The sequence below is a fragment of the Sciurus carolinensis genome, chromosome 13 (assembly GCF_902686445.1).
Source record: "Sciurus carolinensis chromosome 13, mSciCar1.2, whole genome shotgun sequence".
NCBI classification, from domain to species: domain Eukaryota; kingdom Metazoa; phylum Chordata; class Mammalia; order Rodentia; family Sciuridae; genus Sciurus; species Sciurus carolinensis.
The window spans coordinates 6,415,884-6,433,663 of record NC_062225.1 but is presented as its reverse complement, the minus strand read 5'-3'; the positions used below and the strand labels follow the sequence as shown (position 1 = coordinate 6,433,663).

The window sequence follows — 17,780 nt, the reverse complement described above, 5'->3', positions numbered from 1 at the left end:
ATGGGAACGTTGTGGTAAACTGTATTTTGATTTAGTTGGTACAGTACACGAAAAGCAAGTGAAGTACGTGACTCTGTTAAGAGTCAGATTGAGTACGTGCAATTCTGACCAACTTTTGACTCCTTTTTTCCCTTTTGATTTGAGGGCTTTTGTCAAGAAGGTCTGTGAAATTCTAACCAGAACGTTCGACAAGTTTATAAGGAAACAGACAATATTTATACTTGGACATTTACTTAAATGCATTATGAGTTATTCACCGTAATGGTTACCTAATGAGTTCCCTAATATTCTATTGTTCAATAGCATTTGCTAATGTATTTTTTAAGTCGGATTATTGAGGGATCATATCCCAGTGCACAGAGCTCCATATTTGACTAAATAGATTCCAGCCATCATTGATGGTTAGATAAGAATCATTTATAAAAATCAAGTTGCATTTTCCTAATGCAGGCTTCAAATGCAGGTCTTCAGCAAACTCCTTTCACTGCATCGACCTCAAGTAATTAGCTGACATAGCAAAGTCACCTTTACTGACATCTGGTCACTCTGCAGTTAGGGGGGGAAAAAAAAGCCATCAGTGCTTGATTCCAGTTTTACATGGTGCTCAACAATTGTAGAGTTGTGTTACTTTCCAGAGTATTTTCATTACTTCACTATAACCTTCTTTCTACCTTTTTTCCTTTTTGTGTGAAATAAATACACAGAGAAAAATGCATGCCATACATGTGGTTTTACATCTACCACACGCCTGGAGAAAGAACACTTGTCAGCTCCTAGGCCCTGTTCTGCACCTGTCCCTAGTGACAGTTCCATTGCTCTCCAGAATTAACCACTTTCCCTCAAATCTTATAATCATTTCTAAATTTTCTTTACTTTTGTATTACGTATGCACACACTTCTGAATAGTACGTCAGTTTTCCCTGTTTTTCAACTTACTTCCCCAGTTTTGATTTAGAAATACTTCAGACCTACAAAACAAAGTTGCAAGAATTTAGTGTATTGTCTGACTTGTGAGCCTCCTGTATCAGTGTGCTATGTGCCTTGTATATTCCTAAGGACAAACCGTTGCTTTTGTTCTCAGTGGCCCCTAGATTCAGACCAGATAGGAATCCATGCCTCAGGAAGGAAGGCCCCTGAAAAGCCAAGACTTTGGACATGGGGTCCAGTCTACCCTCTCTGCACAGGAGAAGTTGGAAGCTGGGATTTTCCACCTTGTTGTTCTGCACTGTGCGGGGGGTGGAGGCTCTAGAGAGCTGGTGCCCAGATTTTCCTACCAGCTTTGATGCAACAGGTTTCAAGTTCACTTGGGGTGACTTCTTAAACTAGTTTCTGGGTTTCTCATGAAGAGGGTTTTCCAGTGTGTTGATTTGGTGTCTCAGTGGGTATGGGGATCTGGGTGCTCCCATTCCCTCATCTTTCTGACATCCCTCTCTAGCCTCCAGTGTCCCCTGTGTTTGTAAATAAAGTTTTGTTGAAACATAGCTTCCTACCCATTCATTTACATCTTGCCTGTAGAAATAACAAATAGAAAGTCTGAATGGAAATAGAAAACCAGGAGGAAATTTAAAAATCTGAATAGACATATAGCAATTAAAGAGTTTGAACTAGTCACCAAAAACCTCCCAGAAAGCAATTCCTGGTACACATAACTTTACTGGTGAATGCTACAAAACATATAAAGAAGAATTAATATTGGTCATTCACAGACTCCTAAACAATAGAAGTGTACATTTTCCAACTTAGTCTGTTTGGCCTGTATTGCCCTTATAACCAAAATGAGACAAAGATACTACAAGAAGGAAAAAGAAAAAATAAATACAACTGTCCCTTCTGAATATAGGTGCACAAGTTCTCCACAAAATACCAGAGTCCAGCAACATATAAAAAGAATTGTACACCATGACCAAGTGGTTTTAATCTTAAGAATGCAAGGTTTAATGTAACATCTGAAAATCAGTTGATGTAATGTACCATATTAATATAAGAAAGTAGAAATGGGGTATCAAGCACAGGAAAAAAAAAAAAAAGGGAAACGCAGCATCTTTTCATAATAATTCTCAACAAGTTAGGAATAGAAGGGGACTTTCTTCAACCTAATAAAGAGCATCTATGAAAACCTGAAGCCTGACTCCTTCCTACTGTTGAAAGAGTTAAAAAGTTCCCCTGGCAATCAAAAGCGAGACAGTGATGCCTGTTCTTTTCAGTCCTATTCAGTGTTAAACCCCAGGTCTGACCAGGGCAACGAGATGAGAAAAAGAAACAAAAGCTACTCTGCAGGAAAAGAAGAAATAAAGCCCCCTCTGTCTGCAGATGTTGTGCCTGAGTATGTAGATATTCCTAAGGCATGCACATGAGAAAAATAAAAACTATTAGAACTAATAGGCTTATTAGGGTTACGGGATGCAGATCAGTACACACAAAAAACTATTTTTTGTACATTGGCAATGAACAATCTTAAGAAAACAATTCCATTTACAATAACCTCAAGAAGAATACTTAAATATAAATCTGACAGAAGCAGTGTAAGACTTGTATACTAAAAACTAGAAATCATTACCATGGGAAACTAAAGAACAAATGAACAGGAAAACATCCCAGGTTGATGAGTCAAAAGACAAAAATTAAGATTACAGTACCCCCAAATTGATCCATCAATTTAGTGAAGTCCCCTTGAAATCTCAGCTCTTTTTTGCAGAAATTGACAACCTGATTTTAAAATTCACACGGAAAATAGGGTATGAGAACAGCAACCAGAATTGTAGGACTCACACCTCCCAGTATCAGAAACTTTCTACAGAGCAGTAGTAGCCGAGGCACTGATACCACCAAAGGAGAGACCCATAGATAAATGGAAAAGAATTTAGATTCTAGAAATAGACCATTACATTTGTTGCCAGTTGACTTTGTGGTTCTAGAAAACATAATGAAAAGAGCAGTCTTTTGCCACAAATGATGCTAGAACACCTAATTATCCACATGCAAAAAAAAATTAATTTGGTCCCCTACCTCACAGCATACCTCAAAATTAATTCAAATTATATCCTTAAGCTAAATATATCAGAGGTAAATGTAATGGAACCAAACTATTAGCCATTAGAAGAAAACATTGACATATATCTCCATTACCTTGGATTATGCCCTCTGTTTCTAGGTCGGGATACAGAAGCACAAGTGACAAAAGATAAAATATATAAATTGGATTACTTAAAGATGTTTAAATTTTGTGCACCAAATGATTACCATCAAGAAAGTAAAGCAGACAATCCACAGAATGGTTTGAAATATTTGCAGGGCACATACATCTCATGCAAAAATATCCAAGTCTGACAGCGACGGAGAGGGGAAGAACAAACCCTCTTACAGGTTCAGTCGTGGACTCACGATTGGCGTTGCTGTCTGTCACCACACAGTGCATGCGATCTGATGGTGCTCATGTTATTTTAGTGCGTGACTTGTGAGCTGCTGTCTGAAAGGGCAGAAGAAAGGGCGGAAGGCCAAGCCCTCTGTCCCTTCTTGGGAATTTAAGAACAGAGAGGCGCCAGAGGTGGAGAGTGACTGGATGGCCCGTATTTGTCACCACTCTCTGAAACGGTGCTTAGACACGCACTGTTGGGCAGAGGTGGCCTCCTAACGTGTAAGCCCCAGCCTGAGGACTTTGGAGGACTAGAGAGAGGACTTGGAGGAGAGTGCTCAAGGACAGCCACCTTCAGGTCCTAGCCCCTGCCAGCCTTCCCACTGTTCCAGGGTGCAGAAGCAGGCTCTGATGGCCTCAAGACAGCAGGAAGGAGGTGGAGAGGGGCAGAGTTTGAGAGCCTTCCTCTGCCTGGCCTGTCAGTTGGGCTGCCCTTTGCTCCGCATCCCCCCTTTCCTCCTAGCTGCCAGTTCAAGGCGGCCTTCAGTTCCCCAAGGATTCCTCCCTGGGCCTGTTGTTGTTTCTCAGAACACACAACTCCTCCTAACTTTCAAGTTCTTTCCACATTGTTGGCAAAGGAGAGCCCATATGTACTGCTGTTATCATCTTTGAAGAAAGCTACAGCCTGATTCATTGTTTAATTAGCAAAATTGATCATCTGCTCACTGTTTCACCAACTTTCCCAAGTCTTAAATTAGAGGCAGTCAACTGAATGGAAGAAAAGGTAGAGGCAGAACTTGCGGGATAAAAGCATGGTGGATACTTGAACCAGATGTTAAAACACAGTTCTGCCTCTGCAATTTCAACTTCTTAGGGTGGGGGTTTAAACACAAACCTTGAACTTGAGTTACAGGGCACATGAAATTTAAAAAAGCATGGCTTAAAATGGTTGCATGAAAAATGGACCTTGTGAAAGAAGGTTGTTTGGCTTAGAACACAAGCATTTGAATTGGTGTAGAAGTCAAGGAGAAAAACACAAGAGTGAGCAGTTGGCCAAGACCTGGGGTCACGCACAAGCACCCAGCCTGGTGGAATGCTGGGACTGAAAACTGAGGACGGACTTGTTTGTATTGGGTAAGATCAGATCAGGGAGAACCTCGATAAGGAGGGGAATGTGTGTGTGTGTGTGTGGAGAGAGAGAGAGAGAGAGAGAGAGAGAGAGAGAGAGAGCGAGAGCAAGCAAACACACTCGCCATACCCTTCTCACATGCCTGGGACTGTGCTAGATATCATGGGCAGCACGCAGGAAGTGTATGACGTATCCCTTGTCCTCAGGGTGCTGATAATCTTGTCAGGGAGAGAAGGCTCAGGATAATGAAATAACCCTAGAACACTAAGAAAAAAATATGTAATTTATGTGCAGTTTTCTGATGCTGTAGAAGTTGAGAAGAATGGCTACAGAAGTACTAAGTGGACCTCATTAGGTTTCACTTTCAGGGCAGACTGTTAACTCAGATTTCCAGGGGAACATTCAGATGGACCTGGGGACAACTCTGAGAGAGAGAGAGAGAGAGAGAGAGAGAGAGTGTGTGTGTGTGTGTGTGTGTGTGTGTGTGTACGCGCGCGCGTGCGCGGCTTCCGTGTTCCCTAGAGAGGAGGCCCTCTAGTCCTGGGCATGAGATCCTGGTCTAGACCAAGGTGGCATATATTCATATCTAGGTTCCTGGTATGACTTTGGGCAAATTAATTAACTTTGTGCCTCAATATCCTCATTCATAAAAAAGGATCTCAAAAGTCCCAAGCTCACAGGATCTCTTCATACAAGTTTTCCACTAAGGTTCTACTCCCAACCTGAAGAGCTTGTGCAGTGGAGTTTGAGAAGTTCACAGTCCATAGGGTGGCATTAGAGGGACCCTGCCTGCTTCCTCATTACAGTGTAGGCTTCGCTGGGCTGAGACTGGCTTTGCTGTATCATAGCACCTGCATAGCAGGTAACATAGGTTAGACACTCAATAAGTATTTGCTGAGCGGTGAAATGTATTTTATGTTTATTTTTACATTTTAATCAGTTTGATATTTTAATATAGTTGAATATGAACTTGTCTAATAATTTTGGTGTTTAAATGACCAGTACTTATCCTTACGACCAGAATTATCTTTGAAGTATTTGTGACAGTTGTCTTTTCATTTTTACAGGCCAGTTGGAATGCCAAAAATGGAGAAAGTCTACTTACATAATCCTAGTTCTGAAGAAACCATTACTTTAGTATCAATATCTGCTACAACATCACATTTTCATGCATCATTTTTTCAAAATAGGGTAAGTTTCTCTATTAAAAATTATTTCTCCTGGGGTGCTTAGTTGGATATTTTATTGATGAGTAATTTTATTTACTGTAATTAGAATCTGGCTTGAATGTTTCTTATCTTTCTTATATTTCAGTTTGTCCAATTTCTTGAGTTATTACTTCTTCCCTTAAAAATACATTCTTTTTCTCAACACAGAACACGAAACAGCTAGATATCTTAAACATTGTCACAGTCAGTTGATTTCCTCTTAATAATTCCTTGACATCTTTCTGTTGATGCATAACAAATTACCATAAACTCAATGGCTTAAGACCATACCCACTCCTTAGCACGCAGTCAGTAGGTTGTAATTCCATGGGATGTTCACTCAGCATATCACAGGGGACGTGATGCTGTCTACCTGAGGCCTTGTCTGGAGGCTCTGAGGGGAACTGCACCTCCAAACTCGTTCAAGTTGTTGGCCCAATTGAGTTCCTGCGGTTGTGGATCCAGAGGCCCCTCGGTCGCTACTGTTGACAACAGACCCATATTCCTTCTCAGGGGCCCCTCACCTCCGAGCCAGCAGCAGCGTGTCATTTCCCCTCCTGCTTCCTCCTCTGCCCCCAGTGGAGGAAACTTTGCTTTTGAAGGACTCCACTGGCTCGGGCCACTGCATGGTCTGCCTTTCTGTTAACTCAGTCAACCGACTGCTCACCTTGATGACGTTTGAGAAATCCCTTTTACCATGTATTGTCAGTAGCCACAGGTGCAAGTCCTCACCACAGTCTCATTCTCAGAAATTGGGGCAGGGACTCCGGGGACTGTTTTAGTGCTCTACCACAAGCCTGCTCTGCAGTTGTACTTACAGTTTTGTAGTCAGTAGACTTGTTATTAAAAAGGATGACTTTTTTCTGATCAAAATAAAAAATTGGATCTTAAGTTTTGAATTTAAAAGACTACATTAAGCTTTAATGTGTAAGTCTCTAATATCAGAGGGAAGTAAATAAATGGAACCTAATTTCATCTTCCCAGCTTTTTCACTAACTCCTTTGAAGAGATGCAACTGAAGAACAAAAAAGGAACTTTTTTTAAACATAGAAGTTATTAATTTTGTATCAGTTGTTTATATTTTTACATTTCTCATTTCTAAAGTCCTATTTCATCATGTGTTATTAGGAAGCAACTTCTAGGATTTCTTTAAAAAAACAAATTTGACTTTTTCACTTAAGAGCATTTTATAAATGAAGGATTGATAAGTCATCATATTATTTTTGGTAATAAAATTTTATTATTTTTGTAGTACTCACAGGAAATATCTTTTCTTAAATGTTTCTGAAAGTAAATTTCCCTTAAGTTATTCTTTGTACCTAAAAGATATTTCCACAGTTCTTTTATATAAATGTGCTAAAGCTCTCAAATAATAGAATTCTAATGTGAAAGACACCTGTGTATACTAACAAAGAGCATTGTCCTGGAGGGCTTGTCCAAGTTGCGCAGTTATTTGTAGGAGCCAAGGTGAAGATCTAGGGTCATTAGCCTGCCAGTGATCCGAATGGTACTGAGCTGCAGTGAGTGGTGTGTGCCTTACACCCGAACACGAACAAACCAACCAGCTTCCTCATGGCCAGTGTGCATGTAGGGCCAGAGCGCAGGTGAAAATGGAAACAGTTCAAATAGTCCACACCTGCACTGTACCTTTTACTTTTAACTTGTTAACATTGCTAATTCAAACGATGTTTGTTGTTTCTGAACACCAACTTTACTTGGGGTAAAGGCCAGGGTTCTTACCTTTTTCTCCACTCTTACAAGGCAGAGACTAACGTAGGGTTGCAACTCAGAGTCTTGCTGTGTTCCATAAACAACGGAAAGGAGGGAACAAACCAGAGGGGAAGGGTTTCTCTGGAGAGCATGTGGCCCACCAAGGCGTCATCCCATTGGCCGCAGTCATGGTGGTCATGTGGGAGTGTCAGTCTTTGTGAGTTCAGATTCTCCAAGGAGGGTCAGGAATAAGGATTTATATATGTGTATATATATATTTCTCCCAGTTTTCACACATGGATAATGAATTCAATTTTAGAATGACAGTATGAATCGAACATTAGCTAAAGATCACCAGTTCACCATTTTGAACTAGATCTGTTTCTACAGATGAACTTATGCGAATAGTTTTCCTGAACATTCTTAAAAATATAAACTAAATATGTATGTAATCAAAGAACAAGTTAAAAATAGATCTGTGTGTTCTGCTGTCAGGAGGTGGAATTAAACAGTAAAAGCAGCATTTAGGTAGTCCAGATTTTTCTTCCAAGGGCTCAGCTGCAGTCTGCTCTTTTTACCTTTGTTCCTCCTCCTTTGTCTTTCCATCTTTTTTCCCTGCAGTAACATTGACTCCAGAAGCTCAGGCGATGGAAGGGAGAGAGAATGAACCCCTGGGGGAAGTAAGAACCTCATTCCCTCCTCCTCAGCTTTGGGCCAGCCGCCAGGGCTTGGGGGAAGGAAAGTGTCTATCCACTCAGGCAAGCAGATCTTTCTGTGTGTCCCTCACTCTGCCTGCCTGTGTCGTCCTCAGCATCCCTAGTCAGGTTTCACTTCTTTGGCACTAAAAAATTTTCTGTAACTCACAGAGTTGGATTATTAACTGATACCATCTCCATATCAACCAGTAGGGAATAGAGAAAAGAATAATTATTATTTACAAGGTCAAATTTAACATAGCCATGTTTTAATAACACACACAAATAATCCTCTTGTTAAGATTTTGGTTTTTAAGATCAACTGAAAATCAAGACTAGAAATAAGGGATATAGAATATGTGGTTTTGACATTTTATTTCTCAATTATTAATTTATCTAGTTATTAGTTAAATATTATCTAATTTAATGTCATTAAAATTTAATAAATAGTTAAAAGTTACATAATATTAAGACTGCAATTTCATCCTACTGTCTTTCATAGCTAGCTTATTATTAACCATAAAATATGCAGTGTATGTTTCACATCAAAGGATACAGTTTTTAAATATTATACGGATAGTCACATTTTATTTGTTTGAATTGTGGAAGGTGAGATGCCTTACACACATAGCAAGGAAACAAAAATTATTTTGTCTTTGACTGAAACTTTTTGATTGAATCAATTTCCAAGAAAACTGGAAACTAAGAAAAACTTTGTTTCAGTCTATGGCTAAAATATTAATGTTTTGGTTCACTTATTTGCATATGCTTTAGAATGAAGAATAATTTTATGGGTTGAATGCCATTAGTGAATACTAATGATATTTTTAATTAGTTGTAGAACCCAGACATTCGTTATCCTCTTTTAGGTTAAGCTGTGATATCCATACATTTCTTGGGAATTGAACAGAATGTGATTTAGCATTTATATGGGATATTGTGCAGATGATAAAAAGAATGAAATAGATCTATATCTGTTGATCTAGGATATGCTTGTGAATAACATATATATGTTGATATGTAGGCTCATTGTGGAGCTGAATGTAATGTTGTTTTCATAGAAAGCAAAGAATCCATGTACATGTGGTGGTAAGAGCCAGAGCAAGTTACAGATAGGTTGACTGATAACCCAAGGGGGGTAAGAATGGAAGAGGCTTGATTGAGGATATGAACCTTTTCTTTTTATACCTTTGCACTGTATTAGTAAGTAAAATAAGGGTGACTTTGGCAACTTAAATCATATAAGAAAATACAAATTAAAAGAGGTTTGCCACCTGTATAGAAATGAGACTGTGTCTGTTGCCTCTAGGCATCAAATTTATAGACATATGTTTGTTTATAATATTACCTTATCTTTTTTTATGTGTAAGGGGTATGTAAGAATATTCACACTTTGTTCCTTGTTTTTTGTTCTTATCCTCTCCCTTTTCATTCAGTTATTCTGTATAGGGTTTTTTTTTTAATCAGTTTTATAGGCTTTTCTGGAACCAGCATTGGTTTTATTGATTTTTATTTTTTGCTGTATTCTATTTAATTTTTCTTCTTGTCTTTATTATTCTTCCTTTTACTTACTTTGGATTTAATTGACTCTTTTTCTAGTTTCTCATAGCAGAAACAGATTATTGATTTGAGACATTTATATTCAAAATAAGCATTTATTGCTAAAATTTCCTTCTAAGTATTGTCTTAACTGCTGCCCACAAATTTCTATACATTATGTTCTCATTTCGAATCAATTCAAAATATTTTATGATTCCTCTTGTGACTACTGACATAAGCCATGGATCATCTGAAAGTGCCCTGTTCAGTTTCTGACTCTCTAGGGACTTATCAGATGTGGATGTTACTGATCTCTGATCCTATCATGACTCCACCTCGTGCTCCCATCTTCTGTGCTCTCCTGGGAGCCTTCAAACTGTGTAGAGACTTTCCCTGAATCCTTCTTGCCTCCCAGTGGTAGGCCCATCTGCCTCCGATCTCTGGGTTGGCTGAGCCAGCAGTCACATTGTGTCTCTTGCTGGAAGTGTTTGTCTTCCTTAGATTTAGGGTGGTTGATAACCAGTCTCTGTGATAGGATCAAGGAAAGCTGTGACTTAGTAAATTTTTCTGCTTTTTGTTGCTGACATGCAGGAGAAACCCTCTTTCCAACCCTTTTCATCCTAAGTAAAGCAGAGTCTCATACTGTGTATGTCTTGCTATGCTTTGGGAGCATTTTAGAGTCGCAGCCTTGGATGCAGAATGAGGGAAGTTATCAACTTGGCTTATTGCACTTCAAGGCTTCATTGCAGGCAGAACTGCAGTCCCACCTTTGAACCTCATGGAACAGCCTCTGTTGTTTTGTGTAATAAGTTTTTACTTCTTTGACTGTAGTGGCATTCTCAGTCTGCCCCAGATGACAGGAGTGAGATCCCACATGTACTTTGTCCTCTGCCGTCTTTCCTAATTCAAATTGCAAGGGCATTTTGTGCCTTGTGTGGATGGATGGCAGCGGTGGAGGGGTGGAGGCCTGGGCTTATTCTTCGGAATGATACAAGCTGCCGCTTAGTAGTAGGTAGCACATCCATGTGAAACCCCAGCTTCAGTCCAACGCCTGCTTGATTGACTGCTCATGGAACTGCCTATAATGAGGTGCTTCGTTCCAGCCTGGCAAACACTGAATGACAGAGTCCAAGGCAGCCATCTGCTGTTCAGGGCTCTGGGCTGGTAACGGACAAGACATGTGACTGCAGACATCTTTTATGAAGACATCTTTTATTATTTTCCATTGTGCAAAAGCTTGGGTAACTTAATGCATCAACTTTTAAAGGAAAAGTGCTAGTTTATGTAAATGATTCTAAGGTACTCATTTTAGAGAACTTTAGCTAATTTTGGCCAGTATGATCAGATTGTGGGGGGGATGGAGGGTGTTATCAATTTAACTTTATTCATTTTCTTTTTCAGAAAATTCTTCCAGGAGGAAATACATCATTTGATGTAGTTTTTCTTGCAAGAGTAGTAGGAAATGTAGAAAATACTTTATTTATTAATACATCTAATCATGGGGTATTTACTTACCAGGTAAGAACCGGAATTAAAGCTTTTATTTATTTTTATAAAATATATTCATCATCACCAATTTCATATGACAACCTTTTTAGAATTCACTTCAGAAACTTGAGATAATAAAAATGTAAGTTTAGACTTAGAGCATTTTTATACTCTGTGAACATACCTGTTCAATTCAGAGTATGAACAAATGATCTTAAAGCTGCAGGTAAAGGGTTAATGTGAGATTGGTTGACCAAAGGATAGTAAAAAATATTTTTATACTGACTCAATTTTAAAAAATTCTAACACACTTATGAAGCATACTTAATAATAGCTTTAAGATTAAAATGTATGTGCTTGCTTTTTTTAGGAAGTATAATGTTCAAATTTTGATAAATTTATTTTACATAGATTCTTTGTTTCAGTTATTAAAGAAAATTCATGTTTATAGGAATCATATAATAAATCTTTTGTATATCAGCCGTTCTGTGTGTTAATCAAGATTTTGATATATCAAGATTATTAAGCATTTCTTACTTGTCTGACACTCCATGAACTTCCGCTTGCATTAGACTCTGTTGTTCTAGTGGTTTTTAGATAAGGAAGTTGAAGTCTAGGAAGGTTGAGTGATTGCCCCAATTATCCTACTAGCAATCTTTGCTGCCCATGGAACTCGAGTGTTTAAATCCTTACTTAAGACTAATATAATTTATAGTTTTTGTGCCCCCCCCCCCCACATTTCCTCTTCAGTGCCCAGAGCACTTCTGTTTTGAAAATAAGTATCAAGTAAGTTTTCCATTTTAGCAAGGAACCACATTCTGCTTGCTTCCACTGGATAAGTCCTTCAAGGTTGTCAAGTGGGCATTCAGTAAACCCTCGATGCTTTGTTCAGTAAGTTCCCCAGGCTGTGTAGGTGACACCCATTAACACTTGGCCAGCAAGCAAGAAGTTGGTGAGCTTCGAGAGTGGAAGTCATGGCCCTACAGAGGCATCCCCTGGTGCTCGCAGCCAGCATGGGCGCTGTGGTTTCGGTCATCCCCTGGGGCCTGCTGTCTTCTGCCTTTACCTCTCCACATCTAGGCTTTCTCCCAGTGTCCCTCCTAAGTGTCTCCTGAGTCTATCTCCTTCCCTCCTCACTCCGATGCTCTGCTCGACACACCGTCAGCGCCGGCTGACTGCCTTCCATCCTCCCCAGCCCAGCCCCAGTTCATGACTCACAGACACTGATAGCCTGTTCGCCATTTGAATAACTGGCTCCCCTGCTTAGTCAACCTAGGACCCACCAATGTGGGGATGACGTGGGGCTGCTTCAGTGCTTGAGAGATTGTGTAGCCATGGGTCTGTCTCCTGGTGGTCGAAGCAAGGAAATCCTGTGGGTCCCTGTTCTCTTCTTTTTGTGGGTTTCATGAGGGACTGCGATCATTTCCATTTCCTGTGTATTATAGAAATCATTCGAAATGCACGATAGAGTAAATCAAATATGTAGCCAAATTCGGTTTTTAAAAAGGGTTACTTTTCCATCTACATTAGATTTGCCAGTCTCCCCAGAGCAAGCAGAATTATAACCATAAAAATTGCAGTTATAAAAGCAACTCAGTTGGTTTTTTTTTCCTCTTCAAAACAGGTATTTGGTGTTGGAGTTCCAAATCCGTATCGGTTGAGGCCATTCCTCGGAGCCAGAGTGCCCGTGAATAGCAGTTTCTCACCTATAATAAACATACACAACCCTCACAGCGAGCCTTTGCAGGTGAATTCAGGTGGTGGTTTTAACTGAGCCTCGTTTTGGTGGGAATTCTATATCATATAATCTTAGTTTGTTAAATTTTCCAAGACAAATAAATAATGAAGTTTTATATGTATATTAAAGTGGGTATTAACTTTAATACAATTGTACTGTAGTCTGAATTCTGGAATATAGCAGTTTGGATTTTCAGTTTGGGGACCATTTTTAAGTGACCTTGATTTCTCAGGTGTTTATAGTTGAGGCTGTTCCATGTTTAATTTGAAAAGTGTTCAACTGTACAAGCCGTTTTTCTGGGATCTTTCTGGTTCAATATAAACTTAAAAAAGAAAAATAGTTTGCATCTGGGTGCAGTGGCACATGCCTGTAATTCCAGCAGCTTGGGAGGCTGAGCCGGGAGGATGATGAGTTCAAAGCCAGCCTCAGAAACTTAGTGAGGCCCTGAACAACTCAGTGAAACCCTGTCTCTAAATAAAATACAAAAAAGGGCTGGGGATGTGGCTCAGTGGTTAAGTGCCCCTGGATTCAATCCCCAGCACCAATAAATAAATAAAGAAATAGATAAATAAATAAATAAAATAGTCGGCATTTATTTCTTATAATAATACATTTTAAGTGATAGCATCTTAGAAATTAAAATCCAGGGAAAGAGTAATATAGAATCACGATGTAAAGCAAACTGACTTTTATTTGTGAAATCTAAGTCCTTCTCTTAGCCAGTCTTGAACTCTCTCCTTGTCTCTTTTGCAGTAGGAGTGACAAGTGTCACTCCTTCAGGGGTTTCCTAAAATCCCCTCCCCCCATCAAGTGACTTCCAACTAGCTGACACATGTAGCTACTAGAGCTTCGAGTTGTGTTGTCTGTGTTAGAAGGAGATGAGGATGCTTTCCAGAATCGTCCATCATAAATGCTCCAGGACGCAGAGTTGGTCGGACCCCATGGCAGGACTAACAGTAACTTGAAAGTGGCAGGGAGAAGAGAACGAATATACTGTGTAGTGAGACAAGGCCGTGGCAGTTAAAGTGGTTTGTATCCTTCTCAAATCCCCCTTGGTAAAAGTTCATCAGAAGTGAAAGGGAAATGAGGAGGAGCAGAGGGAGATTTTCAGGACCTAAGTAGTGAGACTCTTAGGAATTACAAACTAAAGCAGTAGAAGGAAGTCTCTCCTGCACCTGCCGAGAAGGGCTACTAATAAAAATCCGTTGCTCTAGTTTTAATGTCTTCAGGTATCTTCATCACAGAGAAGGAAAATGCCCTTGTTTCCTGCTTTTGCAAGTGGATTCTTGTCTTCATCATTACTCCATCATGCGGATAACTTTGCTACTTTAGAGCCCAGTGAATTTTCTCTGTTCTGGCTGACTTTGATTACAGATGTATATAGAAGCCCCAGAAATTCTTGCTGCTTCTTTTCTTGACTTTTTTCCAATGAAATAAAACCATGTCCTTCACTGTCAGACCCTGGTGCGTGAGTTGCCCCACCCTGCTGTGGAAGGGGTGTCATCGAGCACCCAAGAGTGCCCTCTGTGGTTGGCAGACCACAGACCCAGAAGCTTGCTGTCTCCCGGAAGGGTGGAGCTCACAGGACTCACAGATGTTGGCCCTCTCCAGTTGTTTAAGTAGCCTTGGGGTCTGTACCTCTTCCCTTCAGCCTTTGGAGTCACCCTGCTGCCCTCCAGAACAGTTACCACTTTGAATTCATTTCCTCTAGTCTTTTCAGGATTTACCACAGTGGCCATTCACCAGCACACAGGAGAGAAAGGGGAACCAAAGTTGCCCTCTTGGGACCAGTGTAGTTTAATGGGAAGGTGCTCCGACCCTGAGAGTCCTATAAGGTGGACTGCTGTGTCCATGGGCTTGTCCTTAGATTTAAGAAAATCACCTTCAGCAGCTCAGACACCAGGGAGGCAGGGGTTCCCTTGAATGCCCTACTTTCCAACAGAACTCTGTGATACAAAAAAATCCTACTTCTGCTTTGTCCAGGGCGGTAGCCACCAGCCTCCTGTGGCTATGGTGACTGAAGAACTAACACTTAATTTCATTTGTTCCAGTTTTTAAATTTAAATGAGCACATGTGGCCGGCAACTGGGGTGTGGACAGCACAGCTCCAGGCCGGAGCCCCTCTCAGAGACTCTGCTGGGATCTTCATGCAGCTCCCACACCTTTTCTGTGCCTTTACAACACACATGTGGGCACAGAGTCATACTTTTGTTTAACATAAATTATATTCTGACTGTTGTTTGGCCACCTTTTCTTCTAAGTTCTACTAAATTAGGACAATTAGTACTGGATGAAAATCAGACTGTGTCACCAGCTCCTAATTTTAATGCCATCTTCCCTTTGGTTTTGTAATTCAGAGTTTCTCCGCCTCTGTTTCCTGTTCATCTTCCCTATCATCAGTAGCAGTCTTCTATTTCCAAACATTATTATGCCTGTTGCCTTGTTACCTTGAAAGATAAAATGAAATAATGCGTGATATTTTCTGGTTTTTCAGAAGAAGCCGTGCAGTCCCCGCAGCAGTCAGGATGTAGTCATGGTTAACACAGCGTGTGCTCTGGAAGAGTGCGGAGTAGGTCAGGAGATGAGTTACAGTCAGGAAATCTTAGCCCATCAGTCTTTGCAAAAGGCAGTACTTCTACAGCAGCATGCACCGCAAGAAGAAAACGAAAACAAAAAGCTTTAAGCTCATGCCAGTATTGCGGCTTCCCTGGCTTTATCCTTTGTATTCACTTCTGGACATTTTTGTGATTAAACAAGTGAAAGTTTCCCTTCCACATCACCCCAAATTTAGTTAAGTTGATGAAACGTATTCCTCCTTTCAGAGAGCTAGGGTTGCCTGCCTAGGGAAGTCTCCTGCCGCCCGACTGGTCTGCCCCGTGGCACTCAGCCAGAAAGGAAAGCAGGTGTCCACGCCGACTTTGCTCCGTGTCGTAGCAGCTTTAGCCTCATAGCTGCATGCTGGAACATCCAGCTGCCTGTCAGTGTGTGAACACATAGCAACTGCAAAATAGCCATAAAACAGAAAAGCAGCGAGCTGTTAGTACATCCAACATGGCGGGTCTCAAGGCCATCACACTGAGTTAGAGAAGCCAGACACAAGAGTGCACCCTGCTTATCCCCTTTATATAAACTTCAGAAAATGCACACTGATCTGCGTGGACAGAGAGAGGTCAGTGGTTTCTGGGAAATAGGAAGGGGCAGAGGAGGAGAATGGTTTGCAGAGGGCATAAGGACCCTGCGGGCAGTGGGTCTGCTCGGTATCTTAAATGCAGTGTGGCTTCACACCTGTATACCTGTGTCACAATCCTCAAGTGGTACCCTTGAAGTATGGATTATTTACCGTATTTCAGTGATCCCTTAGGACTTTTCTAAAAACTTGTAAGTGTAAACACAAGAGCAATTGGTACCTGTTATTTTGCTACCAGGAGAAGCCAGATTTTTTTTATATTTTGTTTTTGTTTTGACTTGTAGTAATTATATGTATCTTGAGGTACATTGTGACATTACATTACATGTGTACAATGTGTAATGATCGGATCAGGGTCACTGGCTTATCTGTCACATCAGAAATTATCATTTATTTGTGTTGGAAACATTCTAAATCCTTTTAACTAGCTACTTTGAATAGACATTTCCTTGTTGTCCAGCATAGTTACCCCCACCCCCCACCCGGTGCTGTAGAACTTGAGAGTTCTTCCTGTTCAGCTGGGCCCTTGTTCTGGTTAACCTCTATCCCTTCCCCAGAAAACAGATACTTTGTTACTGCACTAGATTGGTTTCATATAGCTCAGAATAATTGTGTCTTCACCCTGTCACAGCTGTAGTTACTGGATAAGCTCTTGGTATCTGTGTGAATAAAGAAACACGTGTTTCTACAAGATATAAAAAACAGGTATTTCTAAAACTCAATAATGATTTCCACAGATTATTTTGTGGAAAAAGAGTTAAGTGTTCTGTTGCTTTTTAAACCTAGTCTCTGAAACAGCTTCACTGTAAGTTTTCAAAGCTACCTTGTTTTAATTAATAGTACCACTGTTGCTTATACTATATATGAAGTGCCGAATCAAGTGATAGTGTGATATCCTACATTTATTTCTGTACACGGTTTTTCAGATAAACAGTTATGATGCAAAACTTAACTCTGTAACCACAAGTCACTGGCGTTGAGAATGTGATTTCGATGCTAACCGACATGCGCCCCTCTGTCCCAGGTTGTAGAGATGTACTCGAGTGGAGGAGACCTTCACCTGGAACTTCCAACGGGGCAACAGGGAGGTACCAGAAAACTGTGGGTGAGTGAAGCCAGTTGTTTCTTAAACACACTGGAAATTTCTTGACTCTTCATTGCCTGAAGAAATGTGGATGGCTTTTCTTTAATGTCTTGAAACGTTAAATGTATTTCAGATATATTTGAAAGTTGAATGAAAAAGTGAGGGGAAAATATGAGTTGTGGTTCTTAGAGAAGACGGTGAACAAAGTTGGCCAGAGCTTTAGCCCACGTTATAGAACAGAAGCAGTTTCTTTGTGTTGGAAACGTCACCTCTGAATCTGGTCATTTATGATGTGGTTTATACCAAGTTTTCTTTGGGGTTCAGGGGAGAACAAACAGTGGGAAGGATTCATCATATTTTTGAAGGTAGAGGATTTAACATTCAGACTCACTGTTGCTAGAGGAGATGACATTTGCAGGGAGAACTTAGTCCATTCCCTATGATAACAAAGGAAATTTAAAATTCTTGGGTGATCTTCATCTACCTTCAATGTCATCGAATATTTAACACCAATTTTTTTCAGTGTTTAGAGAATCACTTTCTCTTGACAAATATTAACCAAATTAAAAAATATTCAGGAACTACCTTCTTTGAAAGGTTTTTGCCATATGAGTCTTTAAAAATGTTGTCTACCGAGCTCTAATCCAAGC

General features: G+C 40.2%; 1 protein-coding gene across 1 annotated transcript in view; it reads left to right on the top strand.

The window, feature by feature from the left end:
- Tmem131 (transmembrane protein 131) overlaps positions 1–17,780 on the top strand; it is a 155,769-nt gene that overhangs the window by 82,182 nt on the left and 55,807 nt on the right. Inside the window, exons 5-8 of the mRNA XM_047522346.1 lie at positions 5,549–5,672; positions 11,035–11,151; positions 12,746–12,868; positions 17,071–17,151. Of these exons, the coding sequence (XP_047378302.1) occupies positions 5,549–5,672; positions 11,035–11,151; positions 12,746–12,868; positions 17,071–17,151 (445 nt within the window). The remainder of the gene's footprint in view (positions 1–5,548; positions 5,673–11,034; positions 11,152–12,745; positions 12,869–17,070; positions 17,152–17,780) is intronic.